General features: G+C 35.3%; 5 protein-coding genes across 10 annotated transcripts; 3 read left to right on the top strand and 2 right to left on the bottom strand.

The window, feature by feature from the left end:
* The first annotated feature begins 124 nt into the window (after window positions 1-124).
* Window positions 125-1,896, top strand: LOC143174170 (RCC1-like G exchanging factor-like protein). Its single transcript, XM_076367415.1, has 6 exons — window positions 125-493; window positions 564-824; window positions 911-1,199; window positions 1,275-1,464; window positions 1,539-1,700; window positions 1,769-1,896. Exons 1-5 carry the CDS (start codon window positions 391-393, stop codon window positions 1,611-1,613), a joined length of 918 nt encoding a protein of 305 aa, XP_076223530.1. The 5' UTR covers window positions 125-390; the 3' UTR covers window positions 1,614-1,700; window positions 1,769-1,896.
* Window positions 1,688-2,242, top strand: LOC116434750 (RCC1-like G exchanging factor-like protein). The gene is made up of 4 exons (XM_031993420.2): window positions 1,688-1,700; window positions 1,769-1,896; window positions 1,957-2,088; window positions 2,165-2,242. Exons 1-4 carry the CDS (start codon window positions 1,688-1,690, stop codon window positions 2,240-2,242), a joined length of 351 nt encoding a protein of 116 aa, XP_031849280.2.
* On the bottom strand, window positions 2,221-6,751 carry LOC116434746 (uncharacterized). Of its 3 annotated transcripts, XM_031993412.2 has the most exons (17): window positions 6,604-6,751; window positions 6,380-6,493; window positions 6,170-6,225; window positions 5,905-6,124; window positions 5,666-5,831; window positions 5,421-5,593; window positions 5,153-5,320; window positions 4,898-5,058; window positions 4,473-4,807; window positions 4,272-4,383; window positions 4,066-4,195; window positions 3,840-3,979; window positions 3,543-3,743; window positions 3,300-3,449; window positions 3,079-3,233; window positions 2,792-3,008; window positions 2,221-2,692 (listed from the first exon to the last, which is right to left on the bottom strand). In XM_031993412.2, the coding sequence occupies exons 3-17, from the start codon at window positions 6,213-6,215 to the stop codon at window positions 2,559-2,561; spliced, it is 2,508 nt and encodes an 835-aa protein (XP_031849272.2). In that variant the 5' UTR covers window positions 6,216-6,225; window positions 6,380-6,493; window positions 6,604-6,751; the 3' UTR covers window positions 2,221-2,558. The 3 variants fall into 3 exon arrangements, with proteins under 3 accessions (XP_031849272.2, XP_031849271.2, XP_031849274.2); XM_031993411.2 differs by lacking the exon at window positions 6,604-6,751 and having other exon boundaries at window positions 6,380-6,530; XM_031993414.2 differs by lacking the exon at window positions 6,604-6,751 and having other exon boundaries at window positions 5,905-6,100; window positions 6,380-6,530.
* On the top strand, window positions 3,445-10,738 carry LOC116434747 (uncharacterized). Of its 3 annotated transcripts, none has more exons than XM_031993416.2 (14): window positions 3,445-3,524; window positions 6,853-6,989; window positions 7,110-7,296; window positions 7,360-7,625; window positions 7,688-8,083; window positions 8,178-8,345; window positions 8,404-8,582; window positions 8,645-8,868; window positions 8,940-9,082; window positions 9,141-9,341; window positions 9,412-9,537; window positions 9,647-9,819; window positions 9,895-10,096; window positions 10,182-10,738. In XM_031993416.2, the coding sequence occupies exons 2-14, from the start codon at window positions 6,929-6,931 to the stop codon at window positions 10,319-10,321; spliced, it is 2,466 nt and encodes an 821-aa protein (XP_031849276.1). In that variant the 5' UTR covers window positions 3,445-3,524; window positions 6,853-6,928; the 3' UTR covers window positions 10,322-10,738. The 3 variants fall into 3 exon arrangements, with proteins under 3 accessions (XP_031849276.1, XP_031849277.1, XP_076223500.1); XM_031993417.2 differs by lacking the exon at window positions 3,445-3,524 and having other exon boundaries at window positions 6,747-6,989; window positions 7,688-7,858; window positions 7,925-8,083; XM_076367385.1 differs by lacking the exon at window positions 3,445-3,524 and having other exon boundaries at window positions 6,747-6,989.
* On the bottom strand, window positions 7,472-15,695 carry Nup133 (nuclear pore complex protein Nup133). Of its 2 annotated transcripts, none has more exons than XR_012998500.1 (21): window positions 15,384-15,677; window positions 14,951-15,290; window positions 14,523-14,840; window positions 14,275-14,445; window positions 14,050-14,179; window positions 13,803-13,976; window positions 13,569-13,725; window positions 13,323-13,491; window positions 13,105-13,264; window positions 12,915-13,027; window positions 12,724-12,830; window positions 12,422-12,638; window positions 12,196-12,342; window positions 11,907-12,108; window positions 11,676-11,835; window positions 11,396-11,591; window positions 11,146-11,337; window positions 10,734-10,956; window positions 10,477-10,625; window positions 7,704-7,797; window positions 7,472-7,618 (listed from the first exon to the last, which is right to left on the bottom strand). XR_012998500.1 is itself a non-coding variant. In XM_076367378.1 (21 exons), exons 2-20 carry the CDS (start codon window positions 15,488-15,490, stop codon window positions 10,492-10,494), a joined length of 3,417 nt encoding a protein of 1,138 aa, XP_076223493.1. In that variant the 5' UTR covers window positions 15,557-15,695; the 3' UTR covers window positions 9,335-9,559; window positions 10,477-10,491. The 2 variants fall into 2 exon arrangements, 1 of the variants encoding a protein (XP_076223493.1); XM_076367378.1 differs by lacking the exons at window positions 7,472-7,618; window positions 7,704-7,797 and adding an exon at window positions 9,335-9,559 and having other exon boundaries at window positions 15,384-15,490; window positions 15,557-15,695.
* Between the last annotated feature and the right edge of the window lie 113 nt (window positions 15,696-15,808).

Genomic DNA, 15,808 nt, shown 5'->3' with positions numbered 1-15,808 from the left:
CGATTGATTTCGCGCACAGCTCACTCTCTTCGCGATATGTTTATCGTAAACACATTCTATTTCTCATCGGAAAAGGATCATTCTGTATATCGTTCATATTACCCGCTTTCGATTTCGTCATCGCGTCGGAGATTCTCATACATGAGATGCAACCTTAACGTTCGCGAGAAGGATTTGAAAATAGTAATAGGTTCGAACGTATTTCTACTTATGTACAATGTGACATGTATGTTGTGATTGTTAATCGTCGCGGTTGTAAATTTAATTTCCTGTATAAAGCTGCAGATCATGGGGCCGATGATTTGTTAGTAACACCTAAATTGGAAAAGTCAAGTCGTTGGTACGTTGCACATCCGTTCGGCATTTCAAAGGGAAAAAGTAAAGTTAACCATGTTGAACACGTTGAGAACGTGTTTCAGAAACTCTGTACGGAAATACAGTAAAAACGTACGATTGAACAAATCGGAAAACAACAAGTCGGATATACTTCCAGGTTAATTAAACTTCTGTAGATGTAGAAAATCGTAGCGTGTGACATCGTTAACTCATAGCGTTCTGTTTAGTGTTTAAGTATGCAGTAAGACATCCAAAAGATCACAGAGTGTACGTTTGGGGTATGGCGGAACACGGGGCTCTTGGAACATTGAAAAACACCTTATCGAAGGATGGTGTTTCTTACATATCAACACCAAAGCGGATAGCCTTCGGAGAACTGCACAATGTGACGAATATGACTTGTGGCTACGGTTTTACTGCTTTCGCTGTACGTTCCAATGATACAAATATTTTGTATGGAAGTGGAATAAACACGGATTCTCAACTGGGTAAGAATAAGACTATTGCCGATATTTATATGAATCTATATTTGACAATACTATACGTTGAAATATAATCCTCAATGTGTACACAGGTTTTCATGAAAGCAAGAAAAATATTCAGGATGATTTAATAGTCAATCCAAGGCCTATTACTTTACCAATTAAAGAATCCTCAACTAACGTTATTGATATTGCTGCTGGTAGAGCACACTTATTGGTTCTGACGAATGAAGGACTGTTTACATTGGGAAATAATGCATATGGACAGTGTGGCAGACCTATAATATTGAACGAAGACTATAAACATAGTAGAGTAGTTCATTATATAACGAATGTTAAAGGCAATAAGATAAAAGCAGTTACAGCTGGTCAAGATCACAGGTACGAGATACCTATAAGCGTAATGATGGATTTAGCCATTATATTTGAATGTATCTTCTTATTGCTATACGATAGCATGCTCTTGACAGAATCTGGTGAAGTATATACTTTTGGCTGGGGTGCAGATGGACAAACCGGTTTAGCGCATTATCAAAATGAATACAGACCAACCTTAGTGAAAGGGGATTTGGCTGGACAGCATATCATAAAAGTTGCCTGTGTAGCAGATTGCGTATTAGCACTCAGCGGTATCTCCAATACTCATGTATTGATGTTACGATAAATTCGATAATGTACCATATAATTAGTTTATTATAAACGCTACATATATAATTGTAGATAAAGGAAAAGTATTTGGTTGGGGTAATTCAGAATATGGACAATTGCTCATTACCGGTGATAATCAACAAGTAAATATTGCCACAGAGTTGAAAGGACTAGAACAATTGGGTCATATCGTTGACATTGCAAGCGGTGGATGCTTCTGTATGGTTTTAAATAGTACGTATTAATACAATAATTCTCATTGGTATGTTTTTGAATTGCAATAATTTGAATGCTTGTCGCAGATGTGGGAGATGTTTATGTATGGGGATTTGGTATTCTCGGTCTTGGTCCCGAGGCTAAAACCGTTTCGAAACCAACGCAAATTCCATCCATTCTATTTGGTAGAAATGCGTATGACGAAAATGTGAAAGTAAGTGAAAAATATTCAAATTAATGAAACTATGTAAATTGATTTCACATTTGTTTATAGGTAGTCAAAATATTTTGCGGTATGAGTCAACTTGCAGCCTTAACTAATACAGGTGATTTGTATATGTGGGGTTGTAATAAATTTGGATCTCTAGGATTAGGGCACACCAAGGATCAGTATTTCCCATTAAAGGTAAATTAATTATCATTAAAAAGCGAACGAAACGGTAAGATATAAAGATATAAATCATAATACGATTTTATTATAGGTAACTGTTGGAGCTCAAGTAAAACAAGTTGCATGTGGAATAGATCATACGATTACTCTTTGTAAACCTTTTATTTAAAGCGTTAATATTACAGTTTGTTATTCACGCAAGGCAATATACCGTTTATAAAAAAAAATCATGTACAAAATTCATCTCTTCCTTCAATGCATCAAAGAAGAATCACGTATACAGTGCATTCTCGCATTGCAATCTCAATTGACGAATATTAAATGTTTCTAAATTTATATTTGTAATTGGTTGAACACATTATTACATATGTATGAACACATTTAATATAAGATATTCCTTAAATATTATTTCAATGTTTACTCATCGAAAAGAAATGCTAGACGATTAATTTGTTCACAAGTCTAAATAATAAAAAGATTTTTTGTTATACATGAAAGAATATTAATAGTACAAGTAAAACAAGCGAACTGGCTGCGAATTTGCTTGCACTGCTGACGCATACTAAATCCTCGTAAGATATTGTATATTTTACTGAATTAGGATATCTGCATTCCCGAGCTGAAGAATGAAAAAAGAAAATATAAATGAAAACTAACATTGCTGATCGAATAATAAATTTTATTCGATTTTCTTGTGTATCGAATAATGTATATTTACCTGTACACAGCGAAGAAACACTTGTGGCGTTCGTAGCTACGGACATGTAAAGTGGCGGGCACTTATGGATGAAAGTAGCATCGGCACAAGAAACTTTAATATCGTATACGTCAGCAGCTACCGAGGCACATGTTTTAGACGATACGTTTTGCGTTTTAACATCTAACGGTTCCCGTGCCCAACATACATTTAAGTTATCCAAATTAGAGCCTTGAATCTAGAAACATGAATTACGTGTCACGCAAATATCATAAGCTTAAAATATTCACACGAATGAAACTCTTTACCTTCACTGTGGCGTAACCCTCATGCTTGAAGAAATAATTGGGATGTAAGCTATACAATTTTATTTCGTTTGGTGCAACTTGATCAACATACGGATTAGAAGATCCATTTGACTTATAATTTTCACCACACTGCGTATTGATCAAACGCTTAGGAACTGTAATGTTTATTTACCTCTTGTTAATGTAAAATCCAAAAATGGTGCTACTACTTTTTTTTTTACCTTGCTTTATTCTGGAGACTAAAGTGATTACTGGCGACAAAGCTTCCATTGTGTCACCGATGCTAATAGTGAACAAATCCGATGTAGGATTTTTAACGAGATCAGACCACATGTCCTTCGATCCGTATGCCATAATAAGTAATGTTGTATCTAAGCGAACATCGATTGATCAGTTACGTTCTAAATTTATATCTGTGTTTATTCTGTTTCGTCGTGTATCGATAAGTATGAATCATCGGTTACCTGGTATCTGCTCACGCATCCGTACTATATTTTGCAAGCAGTAATCCTTATCACTTATAGAAATGGTCGATATATATGGAATAATTAAAACGACGTCAGATCTAGCACCGCCGATTCCTTTGTTGCGTTCGTTCTCTAATTTACTCCTCGAGTAATACCACAGTTTATCGATCGACTTGGGCAAATCGAAACCATGCGTAACTGAGAACAATATATTTTTGTTAGGACCGGTTTCTATAAAGTTACCTGTCCATTCGTTTTTTATAATATAAAATTTGTGCGTATAAATGTACATACTATTGTCGTAGTGCGACGAATTGTAAGCATAGAACTCTAGGATATTGTATGTGCTATTAATAATTACACTTCCGTCGTAGCCATTTATTAATGTGAAGTTACTGTTAAATTGATTCAAATCTATGCTCTCCAGTAACGTTCTGAAAGACAATATTCAGTTTAATATGTATCCTCATAATTACGAATGTATCGCGGTATTAGTATTACAAATTATATAGAAACTTACGCAAGGATGGACTGTATCGCAGAGAATGGCCAGTTTGTATCAAGAATGATAGTCAAATCAACATACGCTTTATTCGAGTCATTCAATTTATCTGTATCCGTGCATGAAAGATCATCGTTCATCGACGAAGCTGTAAAATTAGAGAAGCGATTAAAGATGCTTTCTCGAGCACTAGTAAAACACAAAATTCAAGAATCAATACTTACGAACGTATCTTGCTAAGTCATTTACAGCTTGTACCGAAAATTCTTTTATTTTTATGGGATCGAGTGTTGCCGTTGCTATATCAGGATTTAACAATACAGCAGCACTATACGCCTATGAAAGAAACGTCTCTTAAGAAAACATTTATGCATATAAATGGACGAAACGTTCATTCCTTCAAAATTTAAGTATAGCGATTTTACCTGCGCAGACATAGTTTCATTAGGAGCAACAGATGTGAACAATGTTCTGCGGTTACATGCTCTGATCGAGGAATCAAACAACCCTTGCGTGCTATAGTACATATCAAATATTTGTGATAACTTTAAGCTGGGAATCCTCGAGTACCATTTATTAATTTCATTAGCCAAGATTAAGCCGTCTATGTCGCCTCTGATTTCTGCTGTTGTCATTTCCAGTGTATCATTGGAATCCAGGAAATACCAACGTGGCAAAGCAGTAGAGTTCCAATGACCAATTCCTCCTACGCTAATTTTTCCTAGAGGTCCTCGTGTTAAAGCAACTTCCGCCAAATCTCCTATAATAATATTTAATGTCATGCATCATTTTTAGCGTGTAGAAGCAACGTAGATTATTAATCACTTATATTAAAGAAAATCAATGTTACCGGCTAAAGTGGCAAACCATATATTATCTATAGTCAATCCTGAAAGTTGTGGATTATTTGCTTGTACTAAATTAGGTTGTATATCTTGAAGTTTAATTATTTCCGGTTGCGTTGCAGCTGCTACTGCAGAAAGAACCAAGCCAGGACTAACAACACCCCAGCTAAAATATACGTTAATATCGAATTATTTATCGAGCATACTTTGCAATGTTTTTGAATGTGTACGGTTGTAACTGTGTATAAAGTTAAACATACGGGGTCTTGATGACACCATTCTCTACGGGGCATTTGCTTTGGGGTGCTGATGTCATTGAACCAATCATTTTACCATTATCCGGATGATTAGGTGGTAATGCTGGATATAATGAACTTGGATCATCCGTAACCTTGGCGCCTCCATCTTTTTGGTTAGTCATGGTTTTTCTATGTAAAAATTTCATGAATACATTACTTTGTTATTTTAGTATATTTCAATTATATCGCATCCTGTAACAGGTGGAACCATTGTAACTCCTTTACGTACAATTCATCCGATGTCAAGGTTTCTGCATCATTGATGGTATCTTTGCTTGTCGGTTCATCAGTATGCTTAATGTTTCTTGCGTGTCTATATAAGCTTGAGTATCTGCAAACTTTTGCTTCGTCACCTCTCTGCAAAGTTTCTATGCTACTGGATAGCATGAAATGCAATGTACACTGTGAAATAATAATATCAAATATTAGAGTGAAATGTCTAAATATATTGAAGGTACAAGATGTTACACGTACCCGTTCAATGTTTGTGATACTGTTATTAGGAAAATGGAGAGCATTTCCTGGTATGAATCCAAGGGTTCGAGCATGTCGATAGAATTGCAAATCATTTGGTGCATAAGGTGTCACTCCATCCAATGCAGGAACATCGGGATTAGCTGTGATCCCATCTTGTCGAAAACTGTGAATTAAAAATATCGATAAGAATGATTTTTAATCGCCTCCTCTTTCAGTAACAGAATTAGTAATTTTACCGATGTAGAAGGGCAACAGATAAACTTCTCAAATCCATATTAAGACCTTCTGAATTTTCGATTTTTCTCAGTATTGAAATGAATGTGTTTATAGTATGCGGTAATCTGTTATCCCGTTGTAAAATGAATTTATTGTCGTAACATTCGTGAAGGGAGGGCGATAGATTTCGGACTGCATTTTCTTGCCCCCAAACACCTTGAAGGAATAAGATTGGAATTTCTAGCAGAATCATATGGTTTAATATAATACTGATGAAATACTCACCCAATATAGCAACAGTAAAGTAACATAAATGCAATAATTTAGCCATTCTGTTTGATCTGGAAAAAAGAGGATGTAATATAACTGTATCAATAGATAGTGGTAGAAGATAATGAAAATGAAGAAAGTATATCTCGTTAATTACTAGGTATGATGATATGGATAAATTGCTGAACGTATGGTAAATTATAATTGAAAGAGTGCAATACTTACAATAATTGATTGGTGAATACTTTTAGCACAGAATGAATGATATTTCTTCAGCACCATGTACCGTAGTAAAATACACCACACCTATCTACAGATATAGTGGTACCTATCACTAATCTGATAAGATAATATGACACATCATGAGTAACAGGTACCCCACCTTATTATAGGTGTCCAGTAGGTAATGTAAAGGAAAATAAAACGAATAAAATATTCTTACTCATTACCTCGTATTTTGTCTCAACTTGATGCATTAAAAAACTCTACTTGCATAACGATTAACGTTTGAAACGGTAACTGTTTCTTCAACACGTTAAATAGAAGTCTGTGTTGAAAATAATATCTCACATATGATAAAAAGAAAGCTATACGAGGCTTTGGTCGTTCCTTCATTATAGAAATGAAATTTCTTACTGGCAATTATCTTATCATGATTAAAATAGGACATAATCTTTTTCCCATTCTTACACGATTAGTCGGGTGAGTAGCCGGGAAGATCAAGATAGATATCGGAAGCATAACACACTTAGTAGACTACCAGTGAAATACATTATGACTCTCTGTATCACAAATATGACAATCATCCAGATTGTACTATGGATAGCGTGTTGTGGTAAGTTAAGAGATTATAATAAATATTCATTTTTCACAGTTAATCCTCAATTAATGGAGTAATACTTGCCACGATGCTTGTCGGTGCAATTATTGTAAATATTTCTTTCTATGTATACAGAGTTGCAATTAGCGTGGTCTCAAACAACTATACCGGAATACCTCAAAGAATGTTACACCGGCGACGCCGCATTCAATTCTTCGCGTCCGTTGAATTTACGTGTAGTAATAGATATTATACAGAAATTGGAAAGACAGTCGTCTAAAACGATGGATATGAGAGTACTGTCGTCGTCGTTACTCCACAGGTTGTTCAGTATAACAGAATTGTGTTTAAACTTTGGTATTACATCGTGTTTTATGCGTTGCAGATTTAAATTTGATGGCATTGAGTACCAAAAGAATGTACACATTACGAATGGTATACTGCCATTCCGTGCCACTGGACGGCAACGTATTAGACAAAGATTGGTCGAAGAACTAATACCGGGCAACGCAGAAATTTTACCAGTCAACGTACTCTCATTTGCGGAACGTTGTACACTTCATCAAGCTATCTCTAATACGATCCTGCAACATGACGTTCAATGTAGAAACGGATCCTGCAGGGAAGTCACAGACACTGAAGACCTGCCAAGTAATTTTATATTATAGAATATAAGAACCTTTAAAACAATGTATATAAAAACTCTTATGCAGGTAAACATGCGCTTACTGATACGTTCAAGTATCTGAGACAACAAGGAGTCATTTTAACACCGTATGGAACAGTTGCTCCTGGAACAATTATAGGAGCTGTTGCTGCATCCCTGCAACAACAGAATGTTCCAGTGAATCAGTTAGTTTCTAGTTCAGAAGCATCTCCTTTAGGTATAGAATTTATACGCATGCTACTGCGTATAGTATCGTACCAGGTGATATTTTTTCATATTACAGGGATAAGCTCTACAATGGTAGAGAATCTAGAACACAACGAAGAAGAAATTAATTTTACTCCATTAAAAAGTGAAATGAACCATGAGCTATCTATGTGGTACCATGCTTTAATGACTTCATTTTCGAAGCTTGATAACATGTGGTTGACCACGATTGCAGGTACAATGTATAACTGCAGTATCATTTATATCCCTGTTTAATGTATAATACACGTAAGGTTTGTTATAATAACAACGAAATATTATTGACTTAGGTGAATTGGCAGAAATGACTGTATACCAAGGACCTTTCGTGGGACAGGATATGAACCTCGGTGCAACTGGATTCTGGAATAATACAATGTGGCCGACAGTTTATTATCTCACAAGTTCACATAAAAATTTTGACGCGACTCGAGCCGAATTAATGGGTGGCATTGATGGTAATTTACTGAAACATATTTGAAGTTAACGAACAACATTACTTTTGAAATATTTCAGGACTGATTATTGCAAAAAATTTGCAATCTTGGATTCAAGACTTCCAGAGTCTTCGACTCAGTCAAATTTTGGAAATGTATTATTCGTACGAGGGTATTGCTTTTAACACAAATATTAAAGCATGCAACAGAGCACAAAATTTTGTACATGTTGTATCGAATACTATTCTCAATGAACAGGTTTGTAATGTAATCTGAAATATGAATTTGTAATCTTCACTTGGACATATTGCTCTTAACAGACTTACGCAGCAGCTGAAATGTTGGCCTATCGAAACAGCGTGGCGTACATATCGCCAGAAGCATTGCAGAAAATGGTTAATTTTGCCATTAAAGCATTCTATAATTACACAGAGAAACACATGTTCCCGGAATTGCCCTGTCAACAAGTCGATCAACCACGTGTAGAAACGTTGATTGCATTTGATGGTACATGGTCGACAGAGAATACGAGGGACTTCCTTGCGTAAGTTGCGCAAATGTACACCGATCAGATTGTTTATTAAACATTATGTCTAGGAAAGTTTGTTTCATTAGACTTTTAACACAAAATTTGGATGTATCAATGTACGGATCAAAGATGGGCATAATACATGGCACATCGGGAGAATGGTTGTTGAATGTTACAAACAGTCCATCGCTTGTATTCGACTCGTTGAATAATTTCACAAATGCACTATGTAGGTATTGATACAGGAAGATCTTCATGCATATCATTGAAGCGGATATATTTTTCAGGGCCTACACAACTGAATTATACTCGAGTTTTGGAGACTATTTTTGACTATTTGAATAAAACATGGGAAGCCAACCGAAACCGGTATGCGATTGGAAATCTGGGCCAAGTAGTTGTATTACTATCCCCCGTAGGGTCCATGTCCAGTATTGATAAACAGTCTGCAGTAAATATATTGCAACAAATAAAAAATAACCATCCAGGTAGGATCTGCAGAATTGTAGGTAGTAACTGAAGGTGACAAGTTTCAAACGACCTTCTATGGATTTATAGATGTTCACTTCGTATATTTCACATCACAATCCAATAAGGATTTATTCGAATCGTTCATTTTATCGGCCGAAGATCATTTAATAAGCAATTCCAACATCAACAGTATTACTCAGTACATAACGACAAGTACGTTCTAGTGTTTATTCAACTGAAATTATCAAAATCATAAAAATGTGCTTACAAAAACAGTTTTCTCAGTGGAGTATATAAAACTATCTTTTATAATAATTTTTAGTACCACGATCAATAAGGCCCATAATATCTCCAAATAGATTCGATGTCTTAATGGATGTAAATAACTCAAAAGGTATTACTCCTCGGTTTGAAGATTACGCAAGCCCTTCGAAATCTATTACGTATAGACTACATTCACGCGGAAGACAGAATATTAAGAAAATACCGATTTCAGTTAGTATTTAAAAAAATTCATAATTATGAGCTTTATCACTGTACATTATTATTATTAAATTATCAATTACTTAGATACACACTTTTGGCTATGGTGCAATGAAAGTGTGTTCATGGATACAATTTAAGCAGGATGAAAAAGAAAATTACCATTGCATGGAATTAGCAGGTCATAAGGAAATTACTTTGTTCGAAGACTTTAAATGCGGTACTACTTCTCCCTGCCCTGATATGTATTTCCAAATACAAAATGTTACATCCTCTTACAAATGTGCAGGTAAATACCGATCGTCGAACGTAAGTACGAAATGTATGTGATCCATGAAACTCGTAACACGTTCCATTGCGTACTTTTATTACAGAGATAGACTGCCGAACACCGGACCAAGTAAGATTTATTATAAGAACGCAAATTTTCTATGATAAAAATTCTGCTGATCAAAATGTAATGCTAGCCTCATTAATCTTTTCACTTTTATTCGTACGTTATATAATAATATAAATTTTATTATGACGAGGAGTATTGAATTTATTATACGTACTAATGGATCTTTCGATAGAGAGATAAGCTAATAGAATTATTTGAAACGTTATCTGATACTTCGAGTCTGATAAAACTTTATTACATTAAAAAAATACAAATTTATTCGTACTTACAATTGATCGGATGGCTTAATAATTGTGATATGCATACTCGTACACAAATTTTATTAGATACTGAAAGTTACTTGACGCGGCAAGACTTCCCAATTCAGGCTCTATCAGTAGCGTATCAATCGGCGGAAGAAACTCTTCTGCCGATCCACCTGTATTACAAAACGAAATCGAGCATTTATATTTATTCTACAGATAGAACAAATCTTTTATACATTTCAAGTATATTGTTTTTCCTTTAAACAGTTAATATAACCTACCCATAAAATGTGCCAGATCCATTAACTTAAAGAAAACTAATTCTTGTACTTGTTGCTCAGGATTTTTTCCTATTGTGTCCCACTGATCTCGTTTCGCAGCTCGTGCCCAAATACGTAACTTTAAAGATTCCTTTTCATCTTTTTGTTCCACATACTCGAGTAAATCAAGAGCTTTTTTGAAATCGTACTCGTTCGCATCTTCATTCTCCTCGGATATGTATAGCTGCATCAATTTTATTCGATTCGCATGAAATATTTCACAAGAAAGGAAGGAAAGGAAAAGAACGTGTACCAATGACCTTTAAACGGTCAGCAAAATGTTCGCTACACCGGTAGAAGGATCAAGATACGGATGATAAGTAATTCGGTATCGATTGGACACGAGTTAAAGAATTAACATAAAGAAATATACCATGACTAATTCTGTTGGCGTGAATACTCGTAATTTTTCCGTATCGTAACCATATGTTACGAGTACTTGAGTAGGTACGTCCTCTTGATGAGCTATTAGCGCTAATTCGTTATCGATTTTTTTCATACGTTGTACCTCGTATTCGCCGTCATCGGAAGCAAGCAGAGCCAATTTCGCCAAAGAGAGCATGGACTGCGATGAAACATCGAATGTATTTGACCAGGATGATCACAGAAAAATATTTACTCACCTTCTTGCGAGTCATTAATTCGCGTTCTTCGGTAGCTAGAGAATAAAGAGTATTGGCAGCGAATTGCAAATCGTCGGTCAACGCGGACTGAACCCAAGACAATGTAGGATGTTCTGCTAACTTTTCTGCTAATTCCACAGTACCCCCGCGTCTACATTTTTCTACTAATTGACCTTGTCGACCATCTTTCACGTACCTACAATCGATAAATTATTAACTGACATTTATACAGACGAGATACAACGCAACTTTCGCTTATTTACAAGAAAAGGACTCTCACCAGGAAAACAAAAAGCCTACGAAATCTTGATCCGAGAATTTTTCTATGTATCCATCTAATCGGTTTTTATTGTTGGTTAATTCGCATATCTGTATAAGGGACGCGAAATCGCAATACTTCTCGGCTAACATCGTCGCGCTATCATATTGCTCCTCCTTTACTGTAAAGTCATTCGATGTAAATATAGCTTTTGTAAATATTACAGTCGATTCTCTCAAAACATACACATACTTAAAGGTTGTATTAAGTTTGTTCTGTCCGTTTCGTACTGTTTCAGAAGTATCACGAACTTCTCTGCGCCTCTGACGCTTTTCAAATGACACTTCCGGCCGTCTAATATTAAATCTATGAAACTCACTAACTGCTCGTATAATTCGCTTCTTACTACTGAATCGTTAGTTCCGGTCACGCCGTGCTTAAGAGTTAAGTTGTACTGCAACGAAGATGTAGGTACATTAGCGTTTCATGTATAGCAATCGCTTACTTTTTCTTCTTTTTTTTTTCAAGTGTAAAAGCCAACCATTGTGGTAAGACAATTTCTCAGTCCATCTTTTCCTGTGGCAGCAGTCCATGGAAGATATTCTGTCGTACCACCTGAACTTCTTGCGGGAGGAGTAAATCGTTCAGCATTGTATTGTCGATATTTAAGTACCTCGTGTAGCACACCCTGTTATCAATGTTCATTCTATTCATTTTTATTCCATTTTGTTCCATCCGTTGGAAATTAAGTTGAAATTCATACTTACTAGTAATATGGCGTTCACTTGCATAATGTAATGCGCCACTTGCTGAATAGGTCTTTCAGATTGTGTCACCTCGTTCGCATTGTTTACCAAGGTGGGAAGAAAATAATGCACTGTACTGACTTCGCGGTAAAATATATCGCGCGATGTTAATTCATCGGATACGTAAGATTTGGGACTTAATGTTTGTTCAATTATAGTATCTACAATATCTGGATATCTAATAATAATTGAAAACAATATGATTACGTCATGGACATATAAACTTAACACACTACAAGAACAGTAACACCGAAAAAAGTTACCTGTTTTGAAGGTTATATATGGTTAATGCTGCAACTATTTTTTCGGCATACTCTCCAAAAACATGCGGTGTAGTTATTACTATGCCTCGGTGCTCAACTGCACCGAACTAAAAGAGGAAACATAAATTATAGTATCATGTCGGTTTATATCTACTCAAACATGCCGCACTTATGAAAATAAAATAACTCACTCTGTTCCATAAGTTATGTTCTTTCAGAAATGCTATATACAGATCCAATGCTTTTTGTTTTCCTTCCAACTGATGAGGTATTTGCATAGAAGTAACTGCGTTTATTGTCATTGCTGTAAACAAAGCGCAATAAATTAACGCCTATGATGAAACGATCTATTTGAACGTAATAGATGATAAAATTAATTACACAGATCCCTGTGGTTAGACCAGCGTGGATCATTCGCTGGATAATCGTCTATTAAATCCTGAGCTACTTTTAAAGCCAGAGTATCGAGACTAGCATCTATCTCCATCACTGCCTCTTCTTGCGAAGGAAATAATTGCGATAAAATCTCTTCGCACTGCGTCTGTAACAAAATAACTTAGCATTTCGATTATTTATAGGAATTTATTAAGTAGACCAACCTTATTTTGACGTAAACTGAGGAGAAAGGCAGCTCGTAATTGCGTTGCACTATCGGAACTATAAAACATATCCTGAACTTCTTCATTGCTTATTAGACTAGTAAAATTTTGCGTAGCTACATTGGGTCGATAGTTATAGTCTGAACTTGTAGTTGTATCAACATAATTTCTACAAGGATATCATCAATGAAGATATGTACTTTTAAAATCATACATGCATTACTTGTGTAGATGTACGATACATACGTATTGAAGTCCTGTGACGTAAAATCTGTTGGCGTAATTGACACCAATCCCAAAAGTTTTGTAAATAACACTGGAGTTCCTGAACACAAGGCACCACCAAGAATCTGATCCTCTTTTTTTGCCAACTTTATTTCATCTCCTTCATGCTCGGACATACCTATAAAAGTGTATATTAAAAATCGGAACAACTGCTGCAACAGTAGTTTTACTTAATAATAAAAAAAAATATCTTACAATTTACGACAACTGCATCATGATCACCGTATATGATAACTTCCGAACCACACAGTATAATACGTTCAGAAACAAGTGATTCGGAATAGCCAAAACTGACAATTGCATTCTTTTTCATTCGTATAAACCATTTAAATGTATTCGCTAATGTTGTAGAAGATAACTCTATTAAACCTGCAATGTAATTCAATGTTATACATTCAGCATATTGAAAAGTATAATCAAATAAATTGTAAAATGTTATTACCAACGGCAAGATGAAGTAGACTCCATCCATCGCTTGATAATGCTGCCATTAAAAATACTATGCCTTCGTCGCAAGGTTGCATATCAACCAACCATGTTTTCATACTTTGAAGATTACAAGTGCTAGATACCTAAAATTATTAACAGAGATACATGATTCTTATTCTTAAAGACATTAATGATAAGAGTGAACTATTTTTATATGGGAATCAAGTTCTGTACACACTGAAATGTCTTTTTGAAATGCTTGTAAAACAATGTGTCCTATATCTTCGTCGAATTCCATCTTCTCCTGTTCATTGTGAGGAAAGGACCAATATTGTAAAGATGAACCAGCTAAAATAAGAACTCTTGATCCTCTATTACCCAACTCTGTGCATACAACTTTTACTAATTTCTAGAAAATAAGAATGAAAACAAATAAAATTGATACGATCATATTATAAACAAAAAAGCACCAATATGAAAGCTTACTGATTCTACAACTGGAGATTGCGGTATGGCCCCAAAGATGAGAGAAGTCATTTTACGTCCTATGCCACCCAACCATCCTTGACTTGATCTGAGCACTTGACAACTAATACTATTTTTTCCATTAGCAAACTGAGGTTGCAAAAGTGCTACCGTGCATGTTGTTGTAGCCAAGATACAACCATGTCCAGGAACATAGGTAAGACAATTGACTTCTTGTCCAGCAAGTTCAGCATTTGTTTCTACGGAAGATCCTTCGTGTGCAATATTAGCCCAAAAACGTACTATACCTTCTGGTGATACAGCCATGCAACTAGGAACCTGCACGTTTAATTAAAATATTAAAATAAATAATGTTGAATATGATGATGATGATGATGATGATGATGATGATGATGATGATAATACTAATAATAATAAATTTCAATAACCTGATGGCCAGATGGCAACCACACAGCTATACATTCTGCTTTGTGGGCTAGATCACTTTGAGGCAATAAAAATTCACGACACTGACTCTGGAATGTTTTTCTTTGTTTTGGATCATGTATTGTGGTTTTGCACTGCCATATAAGAAGTCTACGACCGCACACAAGCCATGCCCAACCATCTGTAGAAATATTCACACTGACAGCAGTGTTGGTGTCGATAAATGTTAAAGCCTCTGTGACCAGAACAGGTAAAGGGGATCCGAAACTTTCTACCACATGATTAGGTGTTTTACGTATTATTTGAACTGACTGGTTTGAACGTCCAGATACACTGGATGTTCTGAAAAGAAAAAAAAAAATAAATATATCGATCCATTTTTTGAAAAAATATTTGTCGGATCAATAATACAGTTAATATTTAATGTCAACTTACGAAGTATTTTTTTTTAAAGACTGCACTATCGACATACGATGTTTAGGAGACGTCAAATTCCTAGCAAACGAGTCCTTTTTACTCGTGCGATCCATTCCTCCGTTCATCTGAAGTTTCAAAGAACTGCATTAAAAAGAGAAACGAGAAGATAACAAAATTATACGAGCAAATACTTTAAGCTGGTTCACTTCAACTCTTCTATGTCTTTAAATTTCGAACATATTCGGTTATGTTTCTCACAGCGAGTGCCGGTAAAACGGTTACATGTGCTTGGCACGAACCATGAAGAATACATCGAAACGCACACGAATTTTAACTTAAAGGCTTACACTCAAAGAAACGAATGCAAATGACGTTCCACCTTAAACAATTTAAATAAAAAAAAAAATTATTATATGGGGATTTGATGAACGCCTGATTTTTTT

The sequence above is a fragment of the Nomia melanderi genome, chromosome 4 (assembly GCF_051020985.1).
Source record: "Nomia melanderi isolate GNS246 chromosome 4, iyNomMela1, whole genome shotgun sequence".
Classification (NCBI taxonomy): Eukaryota; Metazoa; Arthropoda; class Insecta; order Hymenoptera; family Halictidae; genus Nomia; species Nomia melanderi.
The sequence above is the reverse complement of the archived record's forward strand: the minus strand, read 5'-3'. Positions and strand labels throughout refer to the sequence as shown.